A 26,147-nucleotide genomic window follows, 5' to 3' on the forward strand; every position below is an offset into this window, starting at 1 on the left:
ATTACTAAGACAACTCCATTTAACTTGGGCTTTACAAATAGTACTAAAAGATAGTTTAATTCTTCAGAAAACACACAAGTACACAAAGTTCAAATACTAATCTTCAAAATCAGTATAAAGAATACCTATCACCTACCCACTAATTTAAATGACCCTACTCATTACAACTAGCATTTCCATCTACCCATCTATATGTCCATGTTGTCAGAAGACTACAAATTCTTGTGTTAACAAGGTCATAAATGGCCAATTGGTTACAATCTAGCTCAGCTTACTGGCTAACATACTGGGAAGAGAAGGCTATGCAAAGCATTCTGGGAATAAATTCACTTGATCTACATTTATTCTCAACATGAAGCTAGAGATCATTTCATAATCTACAGGAGAAAACTTCATTAAGCAAGCATTTACTGAGTATACCACGGCAGTAGATATTTAGTAAACACAACACAGAATGCTACTTAAAAGTAGTGAATTATTCAACCTCATGAACTAAATTACCGATCCTTTTTAGAAAATTTGGTTCAAGGGACGAACTAGCCTTCTTTAAAGTAGGCTGAGAGAAATAGGATACAAAATAACCCATCAATCCATCAAGGTGACTTCATACCTTTATCACAAACTGATCAACCCATTACAAATGTATTACTATGGACAAGGGACCAGTCAGCACCTCAGCCTTTAAAAAATAAAATAGAGAGATTTATCTCCAATAACCCCTCCAAACACAAACTGCAGATCAACCAATCACTCCTTTTTTATCTCCAAAAACCCCTCCAAACACAACTGCAGATCAACCAATCACTCCTTTTTTTTTTTTTTTAATAGTGTGATATAGGAGTGGGGTGTATTGGAAATTTAGAGCTCCCTCAACTCTTTGAAGAATTAATCAGGGAGAATTCTCATGACTTTTACAAAAACAGCTCCAAATCAACAGTACTTTAAAAAACTAAAACCCAGGTACTTGACTTTCCTTAGATTAAAACAGTTGTGTTTAGAGTACCTTTCTTTCTTTCCTTTTCTTTTAAATTTTTTTAAAGCACTTCATGTTTTTGTTGTTGGGTTTGTTTGGTTGATTTGGTTTTGTTTTTTTTTTTTGAGACAGGATTTCTCTGTGTAGTCTGGCTCTCCTGGAACTTGCTCTGTAGATCAAGCTGGCCTCGAACTCATAGAGATCTGCCACCACCGCCTGGCAAGTACTTCATGTTTTATCCCTGTCTTTTGTCACTGGTTAAACTTTCCACCTACAAAAATAAGGAATATGCAAGCCTCTAGCTTCTGAAAATAACATCTGGTATGGGCACATAACACAAGGCTTAAGAGACTGGCCCAGTTTTCATTTAAACTTTCGTAATTTACAACTAGAATGCTCTTAGCCACAATTAGGCCTAAATCAGTTTTTACCTTATTAGGAGATTGCTATTTTCAACATTTAACTTAAAACCACTACATGGATTTATCTTCTAATCGAAGAGCTTCTTGACTTTCCAACTAGATTAGACTACCCTCTTTGAGTGCAAGGGACCACTAGACTCCATGTATTTTAAACTCCAAGTCTGTACAAATAGATACCTATTTGCCAGCCTCATGAAATTCTCTAATTTTGTAATGTGAGTTCGATAAGAGCAGGTGTCCCTAACCAATTTACCTATGAGATCTCAAAGTAGGATCTTGAACCTTAAGACTTCAGGGATCCCTTTTCAATGGATCCAAAAGGTCAAAAGTATTTTCATGGATGACATTAAGATAGATAGATAGATGGATGGATGGCTAGATGGGTGGAAGGGTGGATGGATGGATGATAGATAAAAAGGAAGGAAGAAATATTACTCTATCACTTTGAATATTTCCTTTCGATCTCTCAAGAGCACAAAGTGAAGTTTTTTAGATAGTACGGAAAGTGTGATATCTCAAGAGACTGCATACAGAAGCAGAAGTGAGAACCCGGCTGTCTTCCAGTAAGATAAAATTACAAAAACATAAAAACTTAAGAAACTACTCTTTGGCCAGGCAGTGGTAGCTAATCCCAGCACTCCCGGAGGCAGAGGCAGGTGGATCTCTATGAGTTCGAGGCCAGCCTGGTCTACAGAGTGAGATCCAGGACAGGCTCCAAAGCTATACAGAGAACCGCTGTCTCAAAAAACCAAATAAATAAATAAATAAATAAAATTTTTTTAAAAACTGTCATTTCTGATAAAAAGTATTAGGCCTCTTATTGTTAATTAAATAAGTAAATAAATATTTAGTTTTAATTTTAATTTCTAATATGGTGATATTAATAGATAAAAGTCACACAAATAATCTGGGTTCTAAAAAATGTTGACTATAACGGGGGTCTTGCAAACAAAAAGTTGTATGAAGTATTGTAACATACAATTACATAACACAGTGCCTTCCATGGCTAAGCAGCTCAGGTTAGTTCTGAAGTATCATTATTCCTTACCCCCTAATCTTACTGAGTTCTGTATCTCCTTGTAAAACAATTCATCATAAAGCCAATCTGTTTGGGCTCCATTTAGTGGGCTTTAGACATTTCATTTTCAGAGTCCTATTTATAAATATGTTAGAGTCAGTGATACCATAAATTAGACACCATAAAGCATCAGTTTCTCAAACTTTGTGCATGTGTGTGCGCACACACACACACACACACACACACACACACACACACACACACACGCCCATCCTAACAGAGATTTGTGAAGTAAATGCAAAGCACTGCTCTTTTTCCAGATGACATAAGGAAATGGAAGTGCTGGTCCAAGCAGGTGCTGCTCGCTAGAGTCTGGGCCCTTGGTCTTTTGCAATCTGCTTGGCTTTATCACTGGGGTATAACTGCAAGCTCCCAATGAAAATAAGACAGGGGCATTACTTTTATTGTCCAGGTGCCAAAACAGGGATTTTTCTCCCTCCTCAGTAAGAGTATAATCAGACTCAGTACCAGCCTGAGCATTACTTCAACACACTGGCTATCCTTCTAATCTCCTACCAAAAACAAACAAATTCTGGAGTGTTGAAGAAAAAAAAATTCAGAATACATAACACTCCAAGACGAAGAGTTAGTTAAGGGATCACAGATTTACCAATCATTTAATTACTGAAACTACAGGCAGGCAAGAACAAGATCAAGCTTAATACAGTAACACTCGACTATACCAATGAAGGGATGCCAAAAGGTTAAAATGGGAGGCCCACATGAAATGGGGTTGGACAGAAGAAAACACCCACCGAGTTGTGAAACTAGCTTTATTGGTCCTACAAATGCAGGTGATTAGACCCACCCTTCCAAAGCAGGGTCGGAGGCAACCATTTGCTGCTCCTTGTAAAGATGCCACCCTCTGCCCGGGACAGAAATCACCCTTCCATTACTAATTCGTTCCTGTTGTCAGCACAAACCTCTCAGTTATGCTCTATTTTAATGCGCTGAATTCCTCGGGAGAAGCTTCATTTGCTGCATCTCTTTCCCCCAGTCAAGTGGACTCCCTGACTGACGAGGCAAGACTGACTCACAACAGGATATCTGCAACTTGCATAATTCTTGTCTTTTTTTTTTCAGATGCTTGTGCACAATGAAGCCATTTCTAAGTTTGATGTGATTTTACAGAAAGAAAGAAAGAAAGAAAGAAAGAAAGAAAGAAAGAAAGAAAGAAAGAAAGAAAGAAAGAAAGAAAGAAAGAAAGAAAGAAAGAAATAGGTTGTGCTGATGCACCCACCTCTGATTCCCTGTACTGACCACAGATGAACAAGAGGAAGTGCCCCATTCCTTGTGAAGTGTATGCTTTTCTTAGTGGTCATGTGTGCGTGCGTGCGTGTGTGAGTGCGAAATCTCTCTTGAGAAAAATTCTGCTGGAGCCCCACGGCTACAGCTAATTAGCTAACAGACCACCAGTCCATGTGTGATACACCTTTGTGATGTTCCAAGCTCAAGACTCACTGTTCAAGACATATTTACAGGTAAGGGCCCATTTACACAAGTTCCTGCATTCCCACAAAGAACTGCAATACTAGCCAAGCATGGCAGCACATGCTTATAATCCTAGCACTCCAAGGGCTGTGGCAGAAAAATTAGGAATTCTAGGTCACCCTGGGCAATAACAGAGACCCAGTCTCGCAAACCAAAGGAATGGCAATACTGCTCAGTGAAACCAATTAACTGGTTAATTTTTAAAGTCTTCATGCGGAAAAAGACACCTGACTTTACAAAAGGTAAGTAAGGCACCAAGTCTTGGAGCTCCGGCAAACTGCAGTTACTTCTATTCCTTATCCTGGAGGACGGGCTTTCTTTGTGCCACTCGGTATGTTTTGCTTCAAGAACATAATCACCTTTGAAGAAGCAACCTGTCAGAAAAGTATTAAAGCACTCTCGAAACTACCTTCCCAGCTCCAAGCCAACCCAGGAGAAGACACCACTCTGCTGGACCGTACCACCGTCCTCCAGCACTGCAAATGAACTTGATTTCTTGTACACTGTTCACATTTTACACTACAGCCCAAGCTGCCAGTGATCTTAAAGCTCATAAACAAAGACCAGCGTCGGCACCAGGGCCCTACCAGGAAGTAATCAAAGCGGGGTGGCCGGTCCGACCTTAAGTCCCGGCAGACAATGAGAGGGCACCGGGCTTCCGAGGGGGCAGAAGGAGTTAACGCTTAAGCCAACCATAAGCAGAACATAAATCTAAGAAGTGTCTTAACACACACGCACTCGCGTGTGCTTGTTCCCAAAGCAATCCAGAACCAAACCGAAAGACCGTCTCGGAACAATCTCCGAAAGGCAAAAAAAAAAAAAAAAAAAACTCGAGCCGCCCCTCCAAAGCAGCTGTTGGCTGCCTCCTCCCGAGCTTTCGGAGCCCGCAGCCTGTGTTCAAACTTCACCCTCCCAGCCTGAGGCCAGACTCGGAGATCAACCGCCCCCAGCGCAGTCGGCTCGGGGAGCTCGGGGGCGGGCGGGCGGGGGAGGGGGGGCAGGAGCCTGTGGGAACGGGGAGGAAGCGCAGCCCGAAGGGGCCCGCGCGCCCGGCAGTCCAGACAAAGCTGCGGCCGCAGAGCGGCGCTTTTCCTGTCCGGCCCACGGGGGACAGCGAGCTCGGACCCGCCACACGCGGGGCCAGCCCTTCGGTTCGCGGAGCCATGGGGGTGCGGGCCGCCGCGTCATCCCACCGCTGCGCGCTCGCCTCAGGCCCCCGCGGGCCTCTCCTCAGCCGGCCCGGCCGTCGGGCCGCACGAAACAAAGGAGCCGCCGCCGCGCCCGCCCGCCCCGCGTCCCTTCGCCCCGCGCGACCGGCCCGCTCCCCGCAGCCTCCCCCGGGGGCCGCGCGCCACCCGCCCGCGGACCTTCGACGGCAAGGCCCGGGCCAGAGCCGGGACCTCGGGTGCGCGGCCGGCCAGCCCCGGGGCCGCACTCACCGCTGCAGCACCAGGACGACGGGGAGCCGTTGGGGAACTTGGCTGAGTCCGGGGCGATGCAGACGCTGGAGCTGAGGTGCGGACACTCCATGGCCACGAGGACGGCGGCGGGGACGGCCGAGGCTGTGGGGCGGAGGGACTTCGGAGGCTCCGTCTGGGGTCGCTCCTAGCCCGGCGCTGGGCAGACGGCGGCTGCTTCGTCCCGAGCCTTTGCGTCAAAGAAAGCAAGGGCTTCCGGGCGCCGGGTTTTGCCACACGCCGTCTCCCGGCGCCCCGCTCCGGAGAACGTGGAAATCTGGACTCCTGGTTCTGCCGCCGCCCGGAGACAGTAAGCTTCCGCCTTCTCTAGCTGGCCCCGCCCACCCTACTGGTTACGCCCCCAGACATAACCCCGCCCCCGCGCTAGGCGGTGGGCGGTGGGCGGGGCCTTGGCTCTTACGTTCTGCGCGAGTCGAGTCCCACCCGGCTGTTGTGAAGTGACTTTCACAACTCAGACTGCCCGGAGCAGCGGCGGCAGCTTCTTGGGACCCCAGCAAGAGTGGGTACTCAGTCTGGGCAGACCGGTCGGGACCGCTGCGTCTACTGCAGTGAATCTGACTACTATAGCGAGGCTTGGAAAGAGAATATGTGGCCACATTGCAAAGTGTGCGGAAAATGAAAAAACAGTCGTACGGACGGACAAGCATCGAAGCCGCATTTTACTCAGGAAGAAAGGCTAGGGGACTTTGTGGGAGTGGCCCTCGGTGGCCCAGCCGGCTGCAGGGGCCCCAGAACAGTCCTGACTTGTCATGTTCTCCCTGTAGCAGGTGCGGTCCGGAACCATTCTGGGTTCTGAACTCTGGCCTGAGCGCGTCACCTGGATGCTGCATGGCTGGGCCCGCAGGACAGCCGGGGTACCTGGGTGTAAGCCCTGCCATTATGACTCACTGTTATCTCGTGCCTATTTCATACCTATACCTCTCCAAGTTGAATGAAATAACAATCTAGTTTGCTGTACAAGATCCGGGTTACCAGGTGATATAAAAGGACGCAGCGTGTGTTGGACTCTCACCGCTGTCTCCCAGCCAGGCTTTTTGCATACCATACCTTGTTTAAGCCTTCCTACACTGCTGCTACGGCACCTCTTTTTACTGCCAGTGAAACGGAGAGCATAATCTACTTGGCGCGGATTGGACCCCAGCTCCAGATCTCTCTTTAGAAAGAGGTAGAGAAGAGAGGACAAATTTCTAGAGGAAGAAAGCCTGTGACCTCACTGTCTGGGCCTTGAGAATGTCTGGGGCTCTCACAAACAGCCTCTAAAGTTGGAGCTGTTTTTTGTTTGTTTGTTTGTTTGTTTGTTTTGTTTTGTTTTACCGGATGAAGGAGCCTCGTGGAGTAAGGCAAGCAAGGGAGAGGGAAGACGATGTGGCAATCCTCAGGCAGGAAAAACAAAGGTCAGGAAATGATTAACCGGCTGGGCCGGATAGTGGTTAGTTAGCTCAGGGAACCTCCCCAAAGCACATGCCTCTAGGACCCTCCTAAGCCACCCTGCAGCCTTCTGCCTGGTGGTGTCCATTCACCTAGAGCACTTTCTGCCCACGGTAGTATTTCAAATTCCTCAAAGCTCCTTTGCCAATTCCCCAAGCTGTATAATATTGCTGTTAAAAACAAGGCTTGGACTGGCTTGGACAGCGAGGAGTTGTGAGCTGCCTAGTGTGTGTTCAGAGGTTAGCTCTGCTGGCTACTTGATGGTAAACCTGAGCTAGTCCTCTCAAGTCCTTTTCCTCCCCTCCCCACTGAAAAAACAATACTTATCGGTGCAAATTCCTACCCTGTAGTAATTAACAGATAAAGTTTGTTTTTCTTCTTTTTTAAACAGCAGGTGAAGGCTGCTTCCTTGGGAAGAGAGAGAAGAATAAACAATATCTGACCCCCATTCAGTCTCCTCCACCTATTTATCTGAAAAGTCTGCCTCAAGCAGAGTTCTCGGTGTCTTTCTGGACACTCACCCTCATTCAGCATCCACAGCCTTTCTCCCATGCTGTCTTTCAGATACTAGTATTTAATGCCATGTTCTTCTCAACCTCTGAGAAGTTAATTCTAATCCCCTAGACCTCAGTTTAAACATCACTTCCTACCTCCAACCAGAGGCCTTTCCTGCCTCTGCCCCTGCTGGAGCCCCAGGTTACCTCCCAGGGTGTCATGCCCTTGACTGCCCCTACCGTGCCTTTTAAAAACATGCTTCTTGTATGTAATTATTTGTTTAATGTCTGTCTTCCCCTTGGAGGTCTATAAGGGTAGCAAACAAGTCTGTCTGGTTTCCTGCTTTATTTCTAACAAAATCTGTAGAACCTGGATCGTGGCCAATACCCAAGTTTCCCTGGACCATTGAGGAAAAGATGGGTCTGCAAGATCCGTGCTCAATCAACCTGGAGTAGATATCATGAATCTCAGAAAATAATAACTAAATTAGCATTCAGTTCTCACTTTATAATTTTCAAAGGAATGTGAAAAGTACCTTGTAATCTGTAAAAGTGCTAAAGAAACAACGTTACCGTTTTTATTAGTGCTTCTCTCAGAGTTTAAAAAAAAACAAACTCTTGGAGCTGAAGCCCTTATTAGTCACCCCTGATGACAGTTGTCCCTCAGAGGACAAATTCTAACAGGCAATCCAAAGGAACCGGGCAGAAGGGCTTTCACTAATAACCCTAAAACTGGATTTCCCTGTGTCTTTGCAAGTTATCACAGAAAACTAAAACAAAACCACAGTGAGTAAATGTGTCAAATTCGCGAAGACCACAGGGCACACTGGGAAATCTGCCTTTTCAAGCCACTGGCTTCTGCAGCTGCTTTTAATACAATGTTCGCTTCTTCTTCTTGGCTGGCATCCCTTTGGCACCAAAGAACACCAAAGGCTTATTACATACCAGCACCCCTGAAGGTGATGTGCCAGTCTCCAGTCCCCCTCCCACCCCACGACCACACAGGCTCTGCTATGCTTGGCAGCTGCCAGGATGTCCTCCCCAGCTGCCTAAAAAGGTGCATGCAAAGAGCGTTTCAGTTTAAAACCCACCAGAAGGGGCGGGCCTGTTTTTAAAGTGTACATATCGCACAGCGCTATCTTTATAAAGAGCTGCATGTGCATTGGGAAGAGGGGAAATGAAGGAAGGGGAAGGTCTGGTTACATGGACACGATGGTCAGGAAAAGGTCTGAGACCTTCCTAAAACATTAGATTTGTGACGTCTTGAGTCTGTGGCCCTCAAGTACCAATTATCAAGATTGATTGGGTCCTGGGGAAAACTAGGTTTAACTATCCCTGCTGAGGCCAGGCTCCCTGGAAATACACAACATGCTGGTTTAATTATTTACCATAGTAATCTCTCTAGAAGCAAAGCCTCCTTGGAAAGCCGAAGTCAGACCACTGGAGACTAGGAAGTGTTGTTAAGCTGGGAGAGGGCAGCCACTGAGAACTCTTCCATCACGGAGCCTCGTTTTCCTAGGCCTTTATCTGGATGCCCTAGCTTGTCTCTCCATAATCCTCCCCCTTCTGAAAACACAGACCTTGTTAGTACTGCCTATTCTTGGAATACAGCCGACCCTCGGTCCACAGCAGGCCTTCCCTGTGCTCAGTCCCCTGTACCACTTCCCAGGATAGAGTGGCCTGGGTACCTATGGACTCTAGTTAGCCTACCCTCACTTTACCACTGGGGGTCACACGGGGTCACTGTCTCCAGGACTTTCCATTCATCCTTTTTGTATTGCCTTCCTGCTCAAAATTCTCCACCGGCTTCCACGTCTGCAGGAGCAGTGTCCTAACTCTTATTGTCGGTGGGTGTCTGTCACCTGGACTCTCTCTTCTCCTTGAGCTCTTTTATTTTATTTTTTTATTGTTCCAGCAGTTCCAAAAATAGCCCCGCATTATACAAAATGTGTTTCCTCACTCCCGTGTCCTCCCCCACCTCATCCTCATCCACCTGCCGCCTCCCCTCCCTCCCTGTGAAGCCCACAGCCTTCTCAGGGCAGCCCCCCATCACTTACCCAAGCCGACTCCCAACTCTTCTCCCACTCCCACCACCCCCATTCTGTCCCTGCAGCTTGTCACATGGCACTGTTATTTTCTGTTCACATTCGGGCTCCCTAGGGAGCAAGTATGTTTATTTTGATCCGTGGAGTCTCCCCCACCAAGTTAGCAACAGCAGATATTAAAGCTGACTTTATCTGCGGATGGAATGTTGATAGAATTGCCCCCTGTGAGAGTGATTACATCAGCAATTACACCTAATGGGTAGGCAGTCAAAAAAAAGGACCTGGACCAGTTAAGAACAGAAACCGACCTTTATTGAGTCCCCAGTAAGTGCCAGAGACCAGTGGAGAGTTCTTGTTTCTTCTTTAATATCTGGAGTATGCATTACTATCTCCATTATTTTCAAGATAAAGACAACTTGGAGGTTAAATAATTGCACAAATTCACACAGTAAGCATACAATTATCAAAGAAGGCCACCATCTCATCCCTCCCACACAGGATTGCTTAAATGATTTTTGCAGTACTGTTTGAGGAACCTAACGTTCCCTCTGATGAGAAGCCACCACGGAAGGCTCGTGAGTAACTGGAGAATCGTTCGTGCTCAGAGCCAGTGTCCTCATTATCTACCATCCACCTCATAGTTTCCCTTGCTGTTTGTGTGTTTAGACAGAATCTCACCATATAACCCAGGCTGGCCTTGAACTCTTGATCCTCCGGCCTCAGTTTTTGCCCCATCACCCACCCACCCCCAGCCCCAAGCTTGGATGATCTCTGTTTTCTTTATCTCTGAGAGCTCCTTTTATGAAGCAAATGAGAATTTTTTCTTACAAAGCCCCACTTTGCAGATAAAAGTGCTCACTGATAAAGCAAAGCAGTGGGACTCCAGTCCCCAACAGTCTTTTCATTTGTAAAAATCAGTGTATTGAGCTAAATGATCACCCAAGGCCCCTCCCCCGCTCTGTGGTAGCACACAGCCACCAGGGGTACACTTCGGGCAAGATCATCCTTGTCCACTCAGACAGTTAAGTGCTAATTTATCTGTCCCCCACCCCCATTCACAACTAGAAAAATTTCCGTTTTCTCCCATGCCGAAGTATGGTCAGTTTTTTATCAATGGAATTTAAGTAGAAATCACACCCCACCTGCTGTACCTGGCACTGTGGGCAGCAGCTCATGACACAAATGCTTCATTGTCCAGTGGAGTCTATCAGATGGGGGTGGGGAGATGACAATACCTACGGTCAGGCCCCAGAGGGACCCTGGGTCAAGGAACCCTGGGCCTTCTAAGTTTTCATGCGGCCCTTTCTGTGTTCTCTAGTCAACCGTTCCTTCACTTCAACAAATGTTTCTGATCCCCTGCCATCCTTCAGGCACTAAAGAGACACGGAGGGCAGGTCCGTGTGGACCACCGACATCACTCTGCCCCTGTACAGACGAGAGTGCTGTGATGTCACTCACTCCTCCCCCCCCCCCCCCCCCCCCCCCCGCCAGCCCAATCATGAATTGCCCAACTGCGCGAGAGCCCCCGAGTTTCAAAGCTCCATCTAGGCTGAGAACTTTGAAGCTTCTGACTGTGAATGACACCTGTGTGGTGGGTAGTGTAGAAGTCTGTTTCCTGCCGACCTTGTCAGGAGGATTGTGTGGGAGGGCTGGGGTGGGGGGACAGCGGCCTGAAACCACTGCTTTAATTATAGCTGGCACAGAAGGTTATATTTTTATTTTTGCTCTTTATTGGAGATCTTATTTATTTTTTCTTTATTATATGGGTGTTTTGCCTGAATGTGTATTTATACACCATGTGCATGCAGGGCCTTTGCAGGCCAGGATTTGGATCCTCTGGCACTGGAGCTGCCTTGTGGGTACAAGGAGTCGAACCTGGGTCCTCTGGAAGAGTAGCCAGTGCTCTTTACCACTGAGCCACCTCACTAGCAACCCCATTTCCCCTGCCTTCGAGACAATCTCATCCTTTTTTTTTTTTTCTCTTTTTAGACAGCGTATTATATCTCCCAAGCTAGACTTACTATGTAGCCAAGAATGACCTTGAACTTATGATCCTCCCATCTCCACCTCCAGAGTACCACGCCTGGTTTTATAGATTTTTTTTTTTTATTATTTTAAAGGGATCTGGACCAGATCATTAAACAAACATCACTGCTGCCCTAAGCTTTGTGATATAAAAGTGAGGCTCGCACAGTCCAGTCTGCAAACAGGAGGGTAGGTATAAGAGCAGCAGGCTAGCAGCAAACAGGCGATTGCAACAGCCTGTGATAAGTGCTAGGAGAGGAAGTACAGGATGTTGCTAAGCCACAAACAAGGGACAACTAACCCAGACTGCTGAGTGGGGGAGGGGGACGTGTCAAGTAAGGCTTCCTGGAGGAAACAGCATGTGATCCTAGACTGCCTTGATACCTCAGTTACCCAGGTAAAATGTGCAAGGTTGAGAGAAGGAAGAGGCGTGTAGTGCCCAGGACAGAGAGGGAACAGTGTCTGCAAAGCTTCAAGAGGTGGCAGAGAGAAGCTGGAGTCCACCAGTCTGGCGGGAGAGTCAGGTCCTCGAGGATGGAAGGCTGAACCACGAGACTGGCAAGAGAGGCAGAGGAGCTACAGGAGCAGAGGAGACAGAGACTGTCTTAAATAACTGTCAACCAGAGAAGTCTAGGTCCCCGGGGACTCTGGCATTGTTCTAGGTGGCACTTTCCCTGGGTCCTGGGAGTTGGGGACAAAAAGACAGGAAGATGAAAGGAACTAGCAATGATTAAATATCTATAAGATGTTCAAGTACGCCCGCCGGGCAGTGGTGGCGCACGCCTTTAATCCCAGCACTCGGGAGGCAGAGGCAGGCGGATCTCTGTGAGTTCGAGGCCAGCCTGGTCTACAGAGCGAGATCCAGGAAAGGCGCAAAGCTATGCAGAGGAACCCTGTCTCGAAAAACCAAAAAAAAAAAAAAAAAAAAAAAAAAAAAGATGTTCAAGTGCATTAGTCATCTGGGAAATGCAAATGAAAGCCACAAGGCTTAGTAGCCAGAAGCAAGCAGAGCTGAGGGTGCAGTTGGGAGCCGCTTCACCACACCCGGCCTGACGAGACCCCTCAACAACTGTGTCCCTCCGAGGTTCTGCGGCCCCACCTTCTTTCCTAGCCTTAATCTGATTCGGAAGTTCATCCATCAGAACCTTCAGCTAACCTGAAAACGGATTTCTCAGTTATCCAGAGCACAGATTCCATCGTTCTAGCTCAGTCAGTGAAATCCATGATGCACCAGAGAGAAGCCAGGCTGTGGAGTCCAGCAGGCCCTGGTCGCACTCGCTACGGGGTTCCACAGCCTACTTACTTCTCTTGATCTTCCACCAGGAGATGGAAATAATAACAGCTGCTCCTAAATGAGGACATCCTTCCTCTGCTTCCTTTGCCCAAATATTTAACGTTTGGAAAGAAAGAACAGGGAGTCACAGTTCTGATCAGGACTCTTTTTCTGAAGGTGTCAACATCCATAATGTCCTCATTTGCGTAACCACACCATAGGTTAGAAGTTTATTTTATGGCCACACCATTAAGAAGGCTCTACAGCCACTGGCCGGGTTGTAAATACTCTGGCAGCATGTGAGGTGGTTTTCTAGCATTAGAGACCTCCCAAAGAACAATGGGGGAAAAGCAGGAAGGGGCCTAGGAGCCCTTGGGCCATTCTCGGTTCCCTGTTGAGTAACTGGAGTTTACAAGCTAGAGAAGGAGATCAGAAGAAGCAAGGCTTCATGGGAGATGACTAAGCACCCTTTGGGCAGGGCCATTAGCGAGCTAACAGGCTAAGGAGCTTCAGAGAAGGAAACCAGTCCCAGAACACACACAGGCCCGGCGTTGTGGAGTCCTCCTGGTAGCTCCTGGTGCCCTCTAGACTCTCGCTTGCCGGGTTCTGCGCAGGGCCACACTATAGAAGAGTTGGGTGCATGGCTTGGCCTTTTTCTACGTGCAGAATGTACATACTGCGTCTACCGGGAAGCAAGATAGCTGCTTTGGCCAGAAAAAATAATTCAACACAATAATTATGACAGGTGTTTAAAAAAAGAAAAAAGGGCTTAGACCTCTGTCAGCACTCAGAATGAGTAGCACTGAGTATACAGTTGGTGCCTAACATACACTTATTTCTATTAGCTAAATGCTAATAGAGGGGAAAGCACAGAACACAGCCCCTAGGCTCAAAACAGTGAGCCTGCTGAAGGCAGTGGCAGCCCAGGACAGAAGGCCTGGACGTAGGAGGCATTCAGGGAATTACATTGCTCTGGCAAATAAATGTGTATTCACGTTGAAAAGCTGGTCCCAGAAGACCGGAAGTAGGACCAAGAAGAAATATAGCAGCTGCTGGCTCAGCAGAAGAAGCCTTGGTGGGAAAAGAGAGGAGAGGAAGGAAAATTACTTTTACTAGACACCTGTTGGTCCCTTTTGAGTTTTGGAGAAAGGACTCAGCAGGGAAAGGCTGCCAAGCTGAGGGACAACCTGGGTAAACCCCCAGGACCCACTCGGTAGAAGGAGAGAACCAACTTCTGCCAGTTATCCTCTGACCTCTACACATGCCTTGTGGCATGTGTGCCCAGACACACACACACACACACACACACACACACACACACACACACACACACACATCACACACGCTGAATAATTTACAAATGAAAGCCTAATGTCATTCCTCACCCAGTAATATTTTTCCTGCAATGTGTGGGGAGGAGAGATCGATCGGGACTATTTTTAGCATTTTTGAATTCTATGTTGAAAAATACTTTGAACTCTTCAGGAGTCGGGGCCTCTAAAAACATAAATTGGGCTGAGAAAAATCATGAGCAGTCTTGTATTCCCCAGGCTCTGACAACAAGCCCCAGACTGAGTGTCTAGTGTTTACATCACTGGTTATGAAGTTATTAATGGTAGATATTTTTATGTTTGACAACCTGATGTTATTAACTTGGCTGTGCTCATTCGTCTCTTTTTCTTATAACTGAATCAGAAAACATAGTGAATTGTAGACAACTGTTTCACATTTCATCAAGCTTTTAGTGCAATTAAAGAAAATGTTGTCTACATTTTCTAAGAGAGAGAGAGAGAGAGAGCAAGCTGGGCACAGTGGTGTACAACTGCAGTCCCAGAACTAGGGAAGTAGAGGCAGGAGGATTGCAACGCCAGACTGGGCTATGGAGCAAGACCCTGTCTCAAACACCTTACCCATCTCCATGCCCTACCTCCCACAAAAGAGTTTCATGGAAGTGAGCCTGGATTTCTGAGGACTAAGGACATCTTGATCCTTTGATTGGGCTGAAAACCCAGGATAATGCCTTTCCTTCCCATTTCCACTGCCCATTACCTGATGCTGCCACAGGACCCTCAGTGCTTCCTATAGTCTCCCATCAGGCCACACTCCACCGGCCTCACTGGCCTCATGATCAGCTCATAATTACTTAGGAGTTCCCAACAACCTGGACCAAGCCTCTTCCTCGTGTGGCATCCGAGGCATCCAAAGAAGGAAAGAGTCACATCCTGGCTTCCCATCTCCAGGTCTCACTGTCAACTCGTGGCTTGTGCACTATCAGAAGGTACCATCAGCTCCCACTATTCTGAGAAGCAAGCCCAGGCCCCTCCCTGGTATGGAGCCTTCCCTGCACTTGATCCCAACCAACTGGCCAGCCTCTCTTCCCTCCACACACACCTCCAGGCGCCTGATTGCTGAACAGACCTGAAGGTTTCCCCTCTGCCTCCCCAACTCCATCTAGACAAGTTCCCCCATATACCAGGTCTAGGGTCAAGGCCCATCTTCCAAAAACTTCCTGCCACCCTTCTCACGTCTCTCCTTCCCTCCTCTATCCTTTCTTCTTCCCACCTTTCCACTCTTCTTCCTGCTCCCCCTTCAACTCTTCTTTTTTCCCCCCATCTCCTTCCTCTTCCAAGGTTCATCACTTTGCCATGACACTCTGCCTATGTAGTCGGGGGAGCCTTGTAGTCACACTTCGGTCTGCGGCAGGTCACGGTAGTCCCGTAAGACTGCAATGGAGCCAAAGATCCCCCATTGCGTGGTGACACTGTAGCTTCTGTAAGGGTGAAGTGCAGCACATCACTGTGTTTGTGGTGCCGCTGATGTACACACGCCTACAGCATGACACATGTAACGACGTACAGTAAATGCTCGATAATAAACGACTGTTGCCAGTTTATGTATTTATTTTATTGGGCTTCTTACTGGTGTTTTAGAGTATGCTCCTACTTATAAAAAATGTTTACTGTAGAATGATAGGTTGCGCTCACATCTGGAGGTTACCACACCTCAGGATTGTATCATTGTCTCTTGTGTTTGATGTAATCTTGTGTTTTGTTCATAATGGTCCTACGAGCAACAGGCTCCATACCATAGAGCTAGGTGTGGACCAGGCTATGCCATCTGGTTTGTGCAATCTCTCTCTTTGATGTACATACAACAATGAACTCAGCAATGACTCGTTTGTCCCCACAGCACACGACTGTCTGAGATAGCCCTTGTGCCCATCTCTTTTGGAGTTCTTCATGCTCACAGCACTTCCTTGTTAGACACTGTGCCCCTGGAGTGCACAAACTGTTCACTCTTCACTTGTGTATGCAATTGTCCTAGGGGCTCAGTTGGGGGATTGGCCTGTAGGTGTGTCTGTGGGGATTGTCTTGATTACTAATTAACTGGTGAGGGAGGACCCAGCCCACTGTGCATGGCACCACTCACTGGTTGGAAGGGCATGGGAATTAAGCATGCGCCTAGGAGCCAGCCAGGAAGCAGTGTTCCCCATGGTTTCTGCTTCAAGTTCCTGCTTAGGTGCCTGCCCTGGCTTCCCTCATTGATGGACGGTGGCCTGGAAGTAGAAGCTAGATAAATCCATTCCTCTCCTAAGTTGTTTTGTCTGTCTGTGTCTGTTTTTTCAAGACAGGGTTTCTCTCTGTAGCCCTGGCTGCCCTGGAACTCACTCTATAGACCATGCTGGCCTTGAACTCACCTTGAACCCTGCCTCTGCCTCCTGAGTGCTGGGGTTAAAGACATGAGCCATCACCGCCCAGCTTCCTAAGTTGCTTGGGGTCAGTATTTTCTCACAGCAACAAAATGCAACCTGAATAGATATTATCACACTGGTCCTGCAGTTCATCACTGAAGTAGGTTCTTAGTAAATGTTTGTATAGCAGCTTGATGGACAGAGCTGAGTCTGTGTGCCCCTTTACCTCATAGTAACAGTGTGACCTTGGAGGAGTGACTTACTATCTATGAGCCTCTGTGATCCCAAACCTATATAATGGGGGGTTACAACCATCCCTCCCCCATGAGATGTTAGGAATGTATGTAACCACGTGGAAACATGTAACACTCGACACTCATACAGTAGGTTCCTGATAAACTGAATCATCAGCTTCATCCCACATATTTTAGAACTTTATCTTTCACCCTAGCCTCCTTAGAATGGGTCATTTGGAGAGAAGATTTCCAGGATATTCATACCAGAAGATAAAGTTGAGGACAAGGCATAGGTTAGTGGTAACCCAGCATGCACAAGGCCCTGGGTTTGTTCCCCACTTACAGAGAGAGAGAGAGAGAGAGAGAGAGAGAGAGAGAGAGAGAGAGAGAGAACCATTCTATAACAAAGACTAAAAGAATTCTGAAGCGTTTGGTGGCACCACGTTGGGGCCCTGGAAATAGTGAAGCCTTTCTTCCTGACGAACCAGGAAGACGCTGCCTGAGAGGCCATCCCCTCTTACCTCCATGAAGACAGGCTACGGATTCCTGTTTGCTGGAGCTCTCCCTAGGGTCACTGCCACGCTGTGGAAGGAGCTTGAACTTGCTGAGAGCCCAAAGCTTGAAGCACAAATAAACGATATTTTCCCCCCACAGGAACTTGACTAATGTGTCTGTGGCTCTGGGGGTGAGTGAGGAGGAAGGTGAGGAAGAGGTCCGGGGAGCAGGATTGCAAAGGGCAGGGAGCACCTCCCCTTGTGAGATACTCCGAGCCACACAACCCAATGCCCTCACCTTGGCTTCCAGGAGCAGCACTTTGGGAAGTGGGGCGAGGCAATGGGGAGGGGGAAACCCGGTGGAATCGTAGCACTGAGTTCCATTGGTAGCTGTGGCTCTCAGGGCACATCTCCACACGGGCATTTGGGTCCTTTCAGATTCTTGAGAATGTGGCCTTTTCTAGGAGCTAGGTTCCTTTGAATAAATGGATTCCCTTGCTTCTGTGCTCCATCTAGGACCCTAATCTAGGTCCCTGTGAGGGGCTGGTGTTGCGAGACGGATTCTGAGAGCAGAGTGGTCACCATGGGAAAAGTCAAATGCCCTGTAATGGTATTCTTCCTGGAGACAGGATCCAGGACTAGGACCTTGAGACTAGGGGCGGGGGTGGGGTGGGGACTTTTGGAGAGCTTACAGTTTGATCCACCCTGTTACCAATAAGGAAACAGACCTAAAGGGCTCAAGCCAGGAGGCCAACCCAGAGCTGCTTGCTCCACGCCAGCATTTTTATCCTCTTCTCTGTCACACCTCACAAAGACATCTTTCGGTAGTGTGATGCAGGGGCGGCTATGAATTCAGATTTGGCTAGAAAATGTGAGTCCTGCTTGCCTGACATCGGATTGGAGTCCTACCCTCGATTCTTGCCTGGCTTGTGCCTTCTTGCTGGGGGAAGGGTAGGCAGAAGGAAGAGTTCTGCAAACAGTGCTCAGATTTACACACTGATAGAATCTTTGGGTGGAGTTGGGGCAGGGCCAAGGTGTGAGGGCTCTGACTTGATTAGCCTGCTCTTTTGGGTTCTGGCCAGGTACGCAGACGTCTCTTCCTCCTTCCCCAGAGCTCATTGGCCTCTTTGAGACCAAAGGAGACCGGTGCCCACTGAAACACCCCTGGGAGGCAGCACCTGGCACTTGGCCAGGAAAAGCAACAGCCTGAGTGGAAACCGGAAGGTTAACTCCGAGACTGGAAAACAGCAGAAGTCAATGAGCCTGGCACAGGTGTTGCGGAGGTTTGGAGCGGGGAGGAGAAAAGGAATGGTGAAATTCTCAAGAGGAAATCCATTCATTCAGTCATGAGATCTCGAACAGAACACTCAACTATCCCAGGGAATAGCTCCAAGGAAATCACACATGGAAGGGTGCAAGATTAATGTATGGGACCCAAGATGAGGTAAGTTCAAAGTCAGGGTGGATCCTCAGCTAAGTGAAAAGTCAAGTTCAAGGACAGCAGGCAGGATGAGATCTTGAAAATCTGGTCAGCTATTGCAAAAGAACGGCACCTGTATAGATTTTGTTTTTGTTTTTAATCTTGAAGAAAAGGGTTAAGGAAAGATGAAACTTGAGAACTACCCAGGCACTCTAAAGGCTAAACTATCTGCTCACAACACCTGCCACGATTCCCTTGCCTGGCAAACCCTACCTGCCTCCTCTTGTTTCTCCTCGGCCTCCTGGGCTCACCGCTGGCTGTTCCTTTCCCCCAAGGTCTGTTGTGCCCCCTGCTTTTATCTGTCAGGTCAGGGCGCCCTCCTTCCTAAAGCACTGATGAAGTTGAAACACTATGAAGGGAAAGGGTACCACACAGTGTCTAATTTATCTTTGCACCCCAGTGCTAAATGTGTAATCAGCGTGTACAAAATGTTGGATGGAAGAACAAATATTACTATTATGCAGCAAAGAAACATATTTTTAAAGGGAAATGTCATGATCTCAACTTTGTAAAAAGATACATACATTTAAGATGTTTTAAAGTCTGCCAAGAAACACTAGCAGTCCTTGGTTGATGGAATTGTAAGAAAGTTTCCTTTCTTTTCTCTATCTTCCCCTTCCCCAATTTTGTAGACTGTAGCATGATTTTTTAACAAGAACAATTGTTGTGCAATCTTAATTGGTCTTAACAATAAAAACCTGGAGTCTGATATCCAGGGTGAAAGCTAAAAGATCAGAGAAGGAGAGCAGTCATCCACTAGAGACTTCTTACGTCTACGAAATCTCAGACCAAATGGGGAGAGAGCTCCTATCTCTATGAATCATCAGATTGAATGGGGGGGGGGGGAGATCCTGTCTCCACCCACCTTAAATCCCTGTCTTCACCTTCCCAGGGCTGGGATTAAAGGCATGATCCTCCCAAGTGCTGGGAATATCATACAACAAGCAATGTTTTGTTTGTTTTATTTATTTATGTGTATATGCATGGTGCAGGGCAGAGCACACTTGCCTGGGCATGTTTGAAAGCCTGAGGTCAAATTCAGGTGTCTTCCTCTAGCACCTTCCACTTACTTAGTCTATCTATTTGTATGTGTACATGCCATGCTCCTGCATGTGCACCACATGTATGCAGGTGCCCTTAGAGGCCAGAAGAGAGTGTTAGATCCCCATGAACTAGAGTTATAGGTGGCTGTACACTGCCTGATATGGGTGCTGGGAACCAAACTTGAGTCCTCTGCAAGAGCAGCAAGTCTTCTTAACTACTGCACCATCTCCCAGGCCCCTCTACCTTGTTATTTACAGACAGGGTCTGCCACTAACCCTGGAGCCATGTTGGTTGGCTTGGCTGGCCAATGAGTTCCTGGAATCTGCAGGACTCTGTGTCCCAAGCACTGAGGTTACAAATGTACATCACCACAACCAGCTTTCACGGGGGCTGAGAATCTGAACGAAGGTCCTCATCCCTGCATATCAAGCACTTTACCTACCGAGTCATCTCTAACCCTGCAACATTTAAAAAAAAGTTAATGACTTATTTATTCTTGTTTTATGTGCATTAGGGTATTTTGATTGCATGTATGTCTGTGTGAGGGTGTCAGATCCCCTGGAACTGGAGTTACAGACAGTTGTGAACTGCCATGTGGGTATTGGGAATTGAACCCAGGTCCTCTGTAAGAGCAGCCAGTGCTCTTAACCTCTGAGCCATCCTTCCAGCCCTGCAACATTTTATATAATAAAAAATATGTATGATTTAGTATCACTCCATTCTACCTCCAATAAGAAAACTGTAAAAATTAAGACTTATAATCTAATTTTAAAGTCTTGTTACGTATGTGGTATAAATTTTGAAGACTTAGAAAAGATAGTTTGACTTTCATAAATGCAAAGAAATAAAATAAATTTACCACCACATTATGCAGCTCTATTTGATCATCTACACAATCATTAAATAACTGAGCATGAATGACAGTTCTCATTAAACACTTTAGTTGGTAGTAAGTCATCCCTCATAGGGTGAGGGAAGTTGGTTCCAGAAACTCCAATAAAAAAAATCCATAGAGGCTAAAATCCCTCACGGAATATACCATAGTATTTGCATATGACCTACAGGGTCCTCTTGGACACTTGAATTATTTATGATGGCTCAAACAATATAAACACTATGTTCAACGCTGTTGCACAGTAGCATGATGACAAGAGAAAAACCTGCACATGTTCAGTCCAGACAGGATGCTTTCTGCTCTGCCGAAGCTTGCTACCCCAACCTGGAGGCCAATAGTGGACCTGACCAAATCATGAACTTGCTCAGCCGCTCCTTATAGCAGGAGTCTTAAAGGGTCTTATTAATAAAATCAAACCTGGAGCCAGGTATTGGAAGATCAAAGAAGCAGAACAAGCCACAGCTCCCTCACCTCGACAGTTCCTCAGGTGATCCTGTTTCCTCAGACTGGATGCCTCTCAGCTGAACTGCTGCTCAAAAGCCTAAAAGCTTAACCACACTAAGGCTAATTCCTGGTCCTCACACCTTATATACCTTTCTGCTTCCTGCCATCACTTCCTCAGATTAAAGATGAAAGTCACCATGCCTGGCTGTTTCCAGTGTGGCTTTGAACTCACAGAGATCCAGATGGATCTCTGCCTCTGGAATGCTAGGGTTAAAGGCGTGTGCTACCACTGCCTAACCTCTATGTTTAATATTATGGCTGTTCTGTTCTCTGACCCCCAGATTAGTTTATTGGGGTGCACAATATATCAACCACAGCTCCTGTCTTTTTTCTTTCTTTCTTTTTTTCTGAGACAGGGTTTCTCTGTGTAACCCTGGTTTCTCTGAAACTCACTCTGTAGACCAGGCTGGCCTCAAACTCAGAGACCTGCCTACCTCTGCCTCCCAAGTGCTGGGCTTAAAGGCCTGTGCCACCACCAGCCGGCTCCTGTCTTCTTTACAGACTACAATTAATAGTAAGTTATTTTAAAAAAGAGTAAGTTACTGATTTAATTAAAAATATCTATACATAAATATATTTGGAGGGATTGCTGGTACAGGTTAGGAAACAACATCATATCCCCTCTAGTTAGAGTTATAGGTGGTTATGAACTGCCCAACATGGCCGCTGGGAACTCAACTCTGGTCCTCTGCAAGAGTGATGCCCGCTCTTAACCTCTGAGTCATTTCTCCAGCCCCTCCTTTTTTTTCCAGACAGTATTTCACTGTGTAGCCCTGGCTGTCCCAGAATTTACTATGTAGGATCAGAGGAGCCTCTAACTCACAGAGATATGAATGCTTCTACCTTCTGAATGCTGGCATTCTAAAAGAGTGAGCCAACTCACCCAGCTCATTTAAAAAAAAGAAAAAGAAAAAAATCAGCATCCAGTGCGCCAGATTTCCTTACTACATTTCCACACATGCTTTCCTCTGGTTAGTCCTCCCCACTCCCTCATTGCCTGTCTTCTCCTTTGTACCCTTCTGACCCCAAATTCACCTTTCTACTCTTCCTATCTGACCTAGTACCCTCTTCCTTAAAGTGGCCCCTTCTGGGTTTATGACCTTTACACACATTCGGTTCCCATAACTACATACTTGTAAAAATTAGAAGGCAAGAAGGCTGGCCTGTAGCTTAGTGGGAAATGCTTGCTGAGCGCACATGAAACCCTAGGTTCAATCCCCAGTGCTAAACACAAGCCCCCAAGCCAAACCAAAAAATCCAACCTTAGGGGCTAGAGAGCTGGCTCAGCAGTTAAGAGCATACACTGCTCTCGAGTAGGACCTCAGTTCCATTCCCAGCACCCATGACAGGTGGCTCACAACCTCCTAAAACTCCAGCTCCAAGGATAGCCAATGTCTCTGGCCTCTGCAGGTACCCGAACACATGTACACACATAATTAAAAGAATATAAAATCTTAAATAAAAAGTTGTATGTTTGTGTATAGGCCTGATATGTATGTGTACCATGTATGTGCAAGTGCCTACCAAGACCAGAAAAAGATGAGGAATATCCTGGAGCTAGAGTTACAGGAGGTTCTGAGCCTCTCCAAATGGGTGCTGGGAACCAAACTCAGGTCCTCTGTAAGAGCAGTGAGCGCTCTTAACCACTGAGCCTTTTCTCCAGGCTCCTAAATAAGATTTTTTTTTGTTTGTTTTTTTCGAGACAGGGTTTCTCTGTGTAGCTTTGGGCCTTTCCTGGAACTCACTTGGTAGCCCAGGCTGGCCTCGAACTCACAGAGATCCGCCTGCCTCTGCCTCCCAAGTGCTGGGATTAAAGGCATGTGCCGCCACCACCGCCCGGCAAGATCTTTTTTAAAAAAAAATTAGAGGGTAAAATCTGCATATGAGAGAGAACATACAATTTGTTAAGACCAACTTGAAAAACTTCAGTTTATGACCATTTGCTACCTCTGTGCTGGACAGTGGAATTCGGTAATCCAGATTCTCCCATCTACAATAAACTCCACTCCCTTCTTGCACATGTTCATGAATTTTGACTCATGCATACAGTTGGGTAGCTACCACAGTAAGGACAGAACACAGTCCTCACTCTTTTTTGTTTGTTTGTTTGTTTTTTGTGAACTCACAGAGATCTGCCTGCCTCTGCCTCTGCCTCCTGAGTACTAGGATTAAAGGCATGCACCAACGCCCTGCCACTACCACCCGGCTAACATTCCTCACTCTTAAGAATCCTCTCCTCAGCCAGATGTGGTGGTGCATACCTGTAATCAAGAGGCAGAGACCGGCAGGTCTCTGTGAGTTCAAGACCAGCCTGGTCTACATAGTTCTAGGACAGCCAGGGCTATGTCTCAAACAAACAAAAACAAACAAAATCCCCTTTCTTCCCACCCTAGCCCCACAGATGTGTGCTCTGATCCTAGAGTTGTACATTCTCCAAATTATTCTACATACAATTAAAACAAACAAATCCACAGGAACATTCCCAAACATGATTGGCTGAATCCGTGCATGTGATACCCATGGATAAGGAGGGTCACTGATACTTGAAACAGCCAAACGCAGCTCTGTCCAAAAGCAGGAGAGGGAGGCAAGGAGGATGTGGCCCTTTGGGTCTTAGAGAGGCTCTAAGGATGCCCGGTTGCCAGACAGCAGAACCTACACAGGGCGGGGCAGGCACCCCAATGGCAGCGCTTACACCCATACTCTCCTTCCCTTCCCCTGCCAAGGTAAACCTACATATGAGAAGATGTCACCAATAAAGCTGTATCTGGGAGCCTGGGAGCTGCTGCTGCAGCAGGTAACGGAGCTTGCTATACAAGCTGGATCACCTGAGCTCCCTGGGATCCACATGACGGAAGGAGAGAACTGACAAAAGTCGTCATCTGATAGCTACAGGCTCAGGGCTGTGGCATGTGTCCCCCCTCCCCCCTAGGATGATGATGATAATACAGAAGATAAAAATTCAAGATTTATTTGGGGCAGGTGGGGTGTTGCAAACCAATAAATCCCAGAATCCAGAAGGTTAAGGCAGGAGGTTCATGAATTTCAGGCCAGCCTGAGCTATGTAGTGAGACCCTGTCTCAAAAGACAAGAAAGAGAAAGAGAGAAAGGAAAACGATTCGTTTATTCAACAGAACCATGGTCCTTGAGAGGACTAAAGTAGTTCACCAACCAAACACATAGTGAAAACCTCCTGCATTCAGAGCATAAAGGAGGTCTGATACACACAGAATTCCAGTCTCACCTCTGCCGGCCGAGGACCCCAAAAGCAGATAAGGACATGACCTACAAAGACTCAGTTACCGGCCCTGGGTCACACATGGAAGTGGTGGGGTGAGAAGGAGGAAGGCAGTGAGCTAGGGAGGAGACATTCAAACTCCACTCCCCGGGCGATGGAAAGCCTCCGTCAGGCAATGCATGTTGCATCATAGCACACAGTTCCAGACTTCCGGCCTCCAGTGTTTGTGACAGCAGCAGCAGCTATTCTGGCTCTTCATCTCCCTGTTTATAAAAATAAAGTGCTTGAGAAGCGCGTCTCCCAAGTGTCCTCTGTGCACTGGCTGCTTCGTCATGGTGTTTTCCCTGAGCGAAGGCTCTACTGGCCCAGTTCTGTCTGTCTGCCTCTCAGAGCTCCTGGGGGACTGGGCGTCCCCTGGGCTCGCCCCCTAGAGGACGTCTGTGGCGCTGCAGGGGCCAGGCTCTCGGGGAGAATCGACGCACCAGACCAAGTCAACATAGTCACGTGGTAAAGCCAACTTTAATTACCGCTTTCCCTTTTTTAAAAACATGGATCAAGAACACATTCTCACAGCCCTTCGCACGCTGGCGAGGGCAAGGCTTCTGAAACACTTAATGAACGGCGCATTGCAGCTTGAAGAGCCACTGGATTATTTTAACATTGGATTCTATTTTACACCCCTTACCCCTCAGTTTTCTTTTAGGTCCTAGGAGACCCATTTGTTGATTCAGTAATGATCTTGAAGAGCTGACAAGTGGCAGTTATACAGTAATGCATTTGTCTCGAGTTATTTTAGTAAAACAATCTTTTGGGTTGTTACATAATCCATGTGATGTGATACAACACTGAAAAGTCACTTAAGTGTTTTTGACTGTTCATAAACGATGTTCCTAGCGCTAATCACAATGACTAAAGTTGGAAATGGCCCAAATGTCATCACTGATGAGTGGATACACAAATCAGTGAGACGCTCAGGGAGTAAAGGCACTTGCTGCCGGGTCTGACCACCCAGGCTCCATCCTGACTCCTGAGGGTTATCCTCTGACCTCTACACTCACACAGCAACACCAGTATCCAACGCCTAGTCAGCCCTAGAAAAGAATGGAGAACTAATACAGTCTGAAATATAAATGGGCCTTGAGGACATGCCAAGTGAAGGAAGCCATGCTTAAAAGGCTACGTGTTATATCGTTACTTTTCTATGGAATATGGAGAAGAGGCAAATTCATAGAGACGTAAAGCAGGTTAGCAGTAGCCAGAGGCTAGGAGCAGCAGTAAACAGGAAATGGTTTTCCATGAATGTGGGGGTCTCCTTTGGGGTGAGGCAATGTCCTGGGGTTAGACAGAAGCCAAGGTCACACGTCTCTGTGAATGCACTAAAAGTCACTGAATAATGTCCTTTAGAACAGTTGCAAAAGGATACATTTTATGCGATGTGTAATTTTACCACAGCAAAATAAATACCTAAAGGTATATATAAATATTCTACTTTCTCCAGGTCCCCTCCCTGAAGGCAAAAATAAATATTATCTTTGCTCCCCACCTTTCAGAGATTATTGCACCTATGTGTGTGTATGCATGTTTAGGTTTAGGCATTATTGATGGCCTCTTTGTTCATCTGTTCTTCAATAATCCACAATTCTCATTCCTTTCACCCATCCAGTTTACTCAGAACAGTAATCGGTTTCTTTAAAAGGAATCAGGAAGAAGTTTTATTATAGAGCTAAAGTACAAACTTAAGTCAGGAGTGGTGTGCGCACACACACATTCACACACACACACACACACACACACACACACACACACACACACACGGTATATATGTATTTTCAGTGCTCAGAATTGAGCCTGTGAGGGC

General features: G+C 46.9%; 1 protein-coding gene across 2 annotated transcripts in view; it reads right to left on the minus strand.

Moving 5' to 3' along the window:
* Positions 1 to 6,282, minus strand: part of Usp3 (ubiquitin specific peptidase 3) — a 74,743-nt gene extending 68,461 nt beyond the window's left edge. The window contains exon 1 of one of the 2 annotated variants that reach the window (XM_006979311.4): positions 5,404 to 6,282. In XM_006979311.4, the coding sequence (XP_006979373.1) occupies positions 5,404 to 5,494 (91 nt within the window). In that variant the 5' untranslated portion in view covers positions 5,495 to 6,282. Of the gene's footprint in view, positions 1 to 4,373; positions 4,647 to 5,403 lie in introns of those variants that run through there. The other variant, XM_076576566.1, reaches the window with a different exon arrangement.
* Between the last annotated feature and the right edge of the window lie 19,865 nt (positions 6,283 to 26,147).

This window comes from Peromyscus maniculatus, chromosome 7 (genome assembly GCF_049852395.1).
Source record: "Peromyscus maniculatus bairdii isolate BWxNUB_F1_BW_parent chromosome 7, HU_Pman_BW_mat_3.1, whole genome shotgun sequence".
NCBI lineage: Eukaryota > Metazoa > Chordata > Mammalia > Rodentia > Cricetidae > Peromyscus > Peromyscus maniculatus.